This window comes from Sinocyclocheilus anshuiensis, unplaced genomic scaffold (assembly GCF_001515605.1).
Source record: "Sinocyclocheilus anshuiensis isolate Anshui unplaced genomic scaffold, SAMN03320099.WGS_v1.1 scaffold143, whole genome shotgun sequence".
Classification (NCBI taxonomy): domain Eukaryota; kingdom Metazoa; phylum Chordata; class Actinopteri; order Cypriniformes; family Cyprinidae; genus Sinocyclocheilus; species Sinocyclocheilus anshuiensis.
This window is the reverse complement of record NW_015548197.1, coordinates 591355-598144: the sequence shown is the minus strand read 5'-3', so window position 1 is coordinate 598144 and position 6790 is coordinate 591355. Positions and strand designations below refer to the sequence as shown.

At 38.5% G+C, this 6790-nt stretch overlaps 1 protein-coding gene across 1 annotated transcript in view; it reads right to left on the bottom strand.

Annotated features, from left to right (window-relative positions):
- LOC107653230 (V-set and transmembrane domain-containing protein 2-like protein) overlaps window positions 1-6790 on the bottom strand; it is a 74001-nt gene that overhangs the window by 8941 nt on the left and 58270 nt on the right. Inside the window, exon 2 of the mRNA XM_016439900.1 lies at window positions 3749-3918. Coding sequence (XP_016295386.1) covers window positions 3749-3918 — 170 coding nt within the window. The remainder of the gene's footprint in view (window positions 1-3748; window positions 3919-6790) is intronic.

Genomic DNA, 6790 nt, shown 5'->3' with positions numbered 1-6790 from the left:
TATTATTATTATTTTGCAGTATTTCTGTTTCCTGTGTCTCACTTCAGGGGCTGCATCAGGTCGCACTGCGCAGACGAAGGCGACGTCACTTCCTCAAGCCCCACTTGCGGCATTATTTAGAGCAGTGTTTCCCAACCGGGGCGTCTCACTTCAGGGGCTGCATCAGGTCGCACATCATTTGTCTGTCGAGAGCAGGGGTGCCGTGTAAAAAATCCTTTTTTAATGGATTTCTAAAAAGAGACTAAAATACAATTTTCATTGACTAAAACTAGACTAAATGTCATCAGTTTTCGTCGACTAAAACTAGACTAAAATAGTCATGGATAATTCTGACTAAAATAAGACTAAAATGCTCAGACTTTTAGTTGACTAAAACTTGACTAGACTACAAAGGGTATGAACGTGACTAATAAAAACTAAAATGACAGCTTCACACAAAGACTAGACTAAAACTAAAATTAAAACAGGCCGCCAAAAACAACACTACATATAGACTTTTTATGGCCTTAAATTTGAAACTAAATTTAAGGATCCGTCAACTTTCCTAATTTTTGAGAAAGCCATTGTTTTTCAGTCACTGAGAGTTTCATCTGTCTGCGTGCCGCTCTCTGCTCTCTTCACTGCACACACAACTGTACGTCTGAATGTATCAGTAGGACCCAAACGGCTCTACTGAGCTGTCCTTAATGTGCCTAATATAAATTTGATTTTATTCGAAAATAGCGTTTGGCATTTATTTATTTCATTGTGTCAAAAGGCTTCGTGGTCCGGATGGATGCACTTCACGGTCCGGATTTGGAAATGTATTGAATTTCTCAGGATGCCTGTAATCCGCCTGTGTTTATGCAGGTGATGCTGTGCAGCTGAAGCCTTTGATTGACAGCTGGTTATTAACGTGTGTGTGTGTGTGTGCTGAACCCTCTCTCTCGCTCTCTCAGTCTCTTAAAATAGGACTCTGTGTTTGACTGCCACGAGTGCAGACAGGAAGAGGAAATGGCCACATAATTGCAGGCGGGTGACAGCGGGCTGCTGCCGATCATGTTGTTCTTTGTTAGTTATAGTAATTGCAGGCGATATTTGCGCAGGTTAAGGGCTGAACTCAAGGGGACGCTGCTGACAGAATGCTGGGATTATCATCTAACTAACTTTATGCTTTCTGGATCAGATTTAATCCTCCACACACTGACACTGAACCCTCAACCTACGGCTAACAGCTGAGAGATCATATGTGCATGTTAATAGTGTGTCATTACTGCAACCAGAGATGGCAAAAGTACACATATCCTTCACTCAAGTAAAAATGTTTAAAAATACTCTGGTAAAAGTTGACGTACTGACTCCACCTTTTTACTCAAGTTAAAGTATAGAAGTATGGGCTCTGACATGTACTTAAGTAAAAAGTAGTCATTACTACCTTTTTTAGTGTCACACGGGTAATGGGACCTCACGTCATATAAATACCTTAATACAAAAGAACTTACATTTCAAGTTTTGTTAGCTAATGAATGTATCCAGGCATGTAGAACAGGGCCAGACTGGGAAAAAAATTTCACTCATCCAGGCATTTCCATAAACCCACAACAAATTCTGAAACCATGGACAACACTATTTTTTGTACGGCCATCACATAAAAAAAGGTTAAAATCCTTAGGCTGGGGCTATGCGAAATAACTATATTTTCTAAATTGCCTAAATGTCAAAATTACAATAACTACAGCATTACAATATCTTTATAGAAAAATCATAATATTGAACATGTTATTGCGTTATCATGAGTCATATTTTTCCCTTGAAAATTAATTATGGTTTTATTATAGTAAAAGTATAGTAACCATAGTTTTTTAGTGGATTGATTACCATTTGTATAACCATAGTTTTACTACAAATTCCATGGTTAAACTATGGTTAGTGTCGCAAAAGCATAATTTGTTGTTACCTTAGTAACCATGGTTTTTGGTTTTATTTGTAGTAAAAGCATGGTAAATTTTCATAAGGGTTGTGTTGTCTGCCCTAGCTAAACCTTTTATAAAACAATGTAAATATTTGTCTGCTAAATTACTACTATAATTTTACAACAGATAATAATGATGTCCTTTAGCATAGTGTATTGAGTGATGCTAGTAATGGAGGGGGGGAGGAGGGGGGATACTATGGATGTGAGGCCATTTGTGCATTTTGAGAGAGAGAAAGAGACGCTGTACTGCTGAATCACTCACATTATTTGTGAAATTACGTCTCATAGAAGGTTTTAAAATGACTGAACTGCTCTGATAATCTGTCTGGATTCAATCTACATGCTATAGTGCATAATGTTTGCGGGAATTTTATAAACACGAAACCTGCAGGAATGTATCGAATTATGTGCAATCCTGTGCCAAAATTCAGGCCCTGCTTAACTAAGTCAACAAAGACAAAACTACAGCCTATTTACAGATGAAACTGACCTGCACTTGAAGTCCTGAACAGATCAGTAGTTTTGCCTCTCTGCTCCACCATTCTCGAGTCTCTCGCACTGATTACTCTGATCCAAAGCTTTTGGCAGAGGTGCGGAGCACACACGAGCCTAATCGGAGTATTGCCAGTCAAGACTAACCGATTCATGATTTATTAGAGATTTATTGTGGCGAAAATACAGATTTAAACTAAAGTAACAAGCCTGGTTTGAAAATGTAAGAAGTAGAAAGTACAGATATTTGTATAAAAATGTAAGGAGTGAAAGTATAAAGTTGTCAGAAAAATAAATAGTGAAGTAAAGTACTGATACCAGAAAAATCTATTTAAGTACAGTAACGAAGTATTTGTACTTCGTTACTTTCCATCTCTGACTGCAACACTGCTACAGTGCTCTGGGTGGTTGCTATGTGGTTGTTTGGGTGTTCTGGGTGGTTGTTAGAGTGATTTTGGTTGCTATGTGGTTGCTCAGGTGTTCTGGGTGGTTGCTAAGGTATTGTAGGTGGTTATCAGAGTGTTTGTGGTTGCTATGCGTTTGCTAGGGTGTTTTGGGTGGTTGCTAGGGTATTCTAGGTGGTTGCTAGAGTGTTCTTGATTGATATGCGGTTGCCAGGGTGTTCTGGGTGGTTGCTAGAGTATTCCCGGTTGCTATGCAGTTGCGAGGGTGTTCTGAGTGGTTGCTAGGGTGTTCTAGGGGGTTTCTAGAGTGTTTTTGATTGATATGCGGTTGCTAGGGTATTCTAGGGGTTTTTTAGAGTGTTCTTGATTGATACGCGGTTGCTAGGGTGTTCTGGGTGGTTGCTAGGGTATTCTAGGTGGTTGCTAGAGTGTTTTTGATTGATATGCGGTTGCTAGGGTGTTCTGGGTTGCTATGCAGTTGCTAGGGTGTTCTGGGTGGTTGCTATGGTATTCTAGGTGGTTGTTAGAGAGTTCCTGGTTGCTATGTGGTAGCTAGGGTGTTGCTATGTGGTTGCTAGAGTGCTCTTGGTTGCTATGTGGTTGCTAGTGTTCTGGGTGGTTGCTATGTGGTTGCTAGAGTGTTCTTGGTGGTTGCTAGGTGGTTTCTTTCTGTCAGGTGTAAAAAGCGCACCCTTTTGTCTCTAGTTCTGGCTCGGGTTCCTCCTTCATGTGCGTCTGTGGGATTTTTTTCACCTGTTTTCTGGTCCAGCAGGTGCAAACGGTTCCTCTGATCATTTAGTAAAGCACTGCTCCTCTCCTCAACCACACACACATATGATTTGAGAATCACTCACGTCTGGAGCACAAACGCTGCATTATGGGTAATTCCAGCCCGTACCTGATTGGTGCTCCACGTCTGCTTCTCGGTCCATTCTCTGTGGTTCCTGATGTACCACCACTGAATCTCCAGCGAGTAGGAGGGCGATCCCGCGCCCCTGAAGGAGCAGGCCATCTCCACGTCCTGTCCGCTCTGTGCCGTGATGTCATGAGGGACCTCTGTGAACACCGCTGCGGAACAACAAACACAGATTAGTTAAGATGAAGTGTGTCGTTTTCACCATGAGTGATTGCTTCAAATAAGGTCCTAACAATTCTACTGCCGACCCGTGACAGTTCTGCCTTAAACAAAAAAAACGACTTAGTTTAGTCTTTAAACTCATCATTAATTCAACCATAGATACAGTGTATTTAAGAGAGAGAAAAAACCTTTCACTCTGTTGAAACAATTATATTCAATTCAAATATGTGGGGAAAGTGTATCACTAAAATGACTAGACATAAATGAGAAGTATGTTGAGAACAAATGACATTTGACATCATGATTTTAAACCAATGTTACTTAAGTATTTACGTTTTTAAGTTTTAGTGTATAAATATAATAACCTTGCATCAAACCTGGAAAAAAACTAACACAGAATATTTACACTGAACACAAGCGTGAAAGAATTTGAGAATTTCAATTCAAATTTCAAAATTCAACTAAGCAATCGTTTTACTTCAGAAGACCTGAAATATAATGCAAGACTTCATTAGTGGTGCTTCTGTGTCATTGTTTAGGGCTTCAATTTCAATTTATTTTAAAAAAGAACAGCATGAACATTCTGCAAAACATCTCCTTTTGAGTTCCACAGAAGAAAAAAGTCATGCAGGATGACATGAGGCTGAGTAAATGATGGCTAAATGATCCCTTTAACATCTAATTATCTTCTCCGTACTATTATACAAGTGGAACCTCTTTAACGAAGACCAAACACCTCGTATTTGTGTTGAGACCGATCTGGATTGCAAAGAAAAGCGAATAACTCAATCTTCTCTCTTTTTTCAAGATGTCGTTATCATCTCAGATAACATTCTGGAAAACGCCCAACACTATCAACCTGAACGGCCAACATCAGATCCGGAGTTATCAGCGAACGTTCAGAGAGTTATCGCAAGTAAACAAGCATCTCGCCACCGGATACAGTTGTTCTCAGAAGTGCATGAGCGAAACACTCAAGTGCAGCGTTTCCCATGACTGACCCGGTGAGTGAAACAAGCTCATCCGCCACTTCAGACAAACACATTTCAATTATCCTTCCCATCAAAGCCTAGAAGCTATGAGTCCCCCCTCAGCCGGCCCACAGAAGAGACGGCATCAGAACGAGCTCAAATCAGTGTGGAGGAATCATTTCTACAGCAGCAGGACTCTCTCTTATCAACCCTTACAGCCCTGCAGGAAGTGATGCGCACACTTCAAAGAGAAAGCGCTTGGCGTTCGCTCACACCTGACCGTAGACGGCCACAGGAAGAGACGAGTCCCTGGAAGACATTACAGATATAAGACTCCGAGATTTCACAGCTAATCAAGGGTTTGAACGACACAAACTTGATGTTAACCGCAACAAGGATTTTTCTGAGTTGTAAATAAAATGATTAAAATAAGATTATTGGAGTATGTTTTACAAGACAAGACTGTATTATACTACAATACTAAATTACTATAAAATACTATAGAACACTAAAAATACTTTAGTATTTCTACACTGAAAAAAATTCGATTCAATTTAATTCAAGTTTATTTGTATAGCGCTTTTCACGATACAAATCGTTGCAAAGCAACTTTACAGAAATTAAGTTTCTACAATATTTAGTAGTACCTTATCAGTGGTGACTCAGTTAAAAAAATTATTCATTCAATTTACTAAAAAAAAATTATGGTAAGTGGTTGCAATCAATTTATTTTAGCTAAATTTAAATAAACAAATTTTGCTGAAAGCTAGTCAACTAAATTTGTTTACTTAAATGTAGCTAAAATAAATTGATTACAACCACTTACCTTAAAAAAATGTATCTTTTTTTTTTCAGTGTACTTGTAACTAAAATATTGGAGTAAGTTTTACAAGAAAATACTATGATATACTTAAATACCAAAAAAAAAAACTAAATATTTCAGCCTTTCATCTTTAATTTTCAAAATTTCAAGTTTAAATCAAGTTTAATGTGGCATTTTGTTGTAAATAAAGTTGTAAATAAAACATTGGAGTTCATTTTACAAAATATTATAATATACTTTCATAATAAAATACTATAAATATTTCAGCCATTATACTTCCAAATTTCATATTTTATTCAATGTGAACATCTGTTGTAAATAAAACATTCTATGATAGGGCTGTGAATCTTTGGGTGGACAGCGAATCGATTCGATTCACGAGTCATAGGTTTTCGATTCGATTCAAGAACGATTTTTGCAGTTTCACAATGATTCAATTCGATTCGATTCACAATCAAATTCGATTCGATTCGATTAACGATAAGATTCGGCATTCTTTAAGTGCATTCACAGGATTATTTAAATGCTTCCCCTAAATTCTTTAAATGCTTAGTCAGGGGGCAAATTACACAGCAGCCTTTATGGTTACAGAACCATAGGTTAGGGGAAAAAACAACAACTTTTGTCTATTGTTAGATGCTAGTTTAACGATGCTATGGCATGACATGGCATATGTAGAAATTTATGTAAGCCAAGATTTAAAAAAAAAAAAAAAGAGCTTTAAAAGTATTTGTAACAAAGAGGCAGTGGCGTTAGGATCCATGTGCAGCTTTATTAGTTCACAAGGCAGGTCATACAGGCATAAATCGTTAACTGGCGTCAGACACAATGAAGGCTGGGCAGAATCGTAAACAGTGTTCGTAATTAGGGTCGAGGCAGGCGGCAGACAAACAATGGCATGAATCAACAAGGCAGGCAGGGTCAGAATAGGTAGGCAGCAAGCAATCGTAAACAGTCCAGGTAATCAACAGATATACAACACAGGGGAACCGCTCAGAAATGTCTGCAAGGCAAAACAAGACTTCACAATGAGAGCAGGGAAGGCACAGTTTAAATAGACCGGGCAAT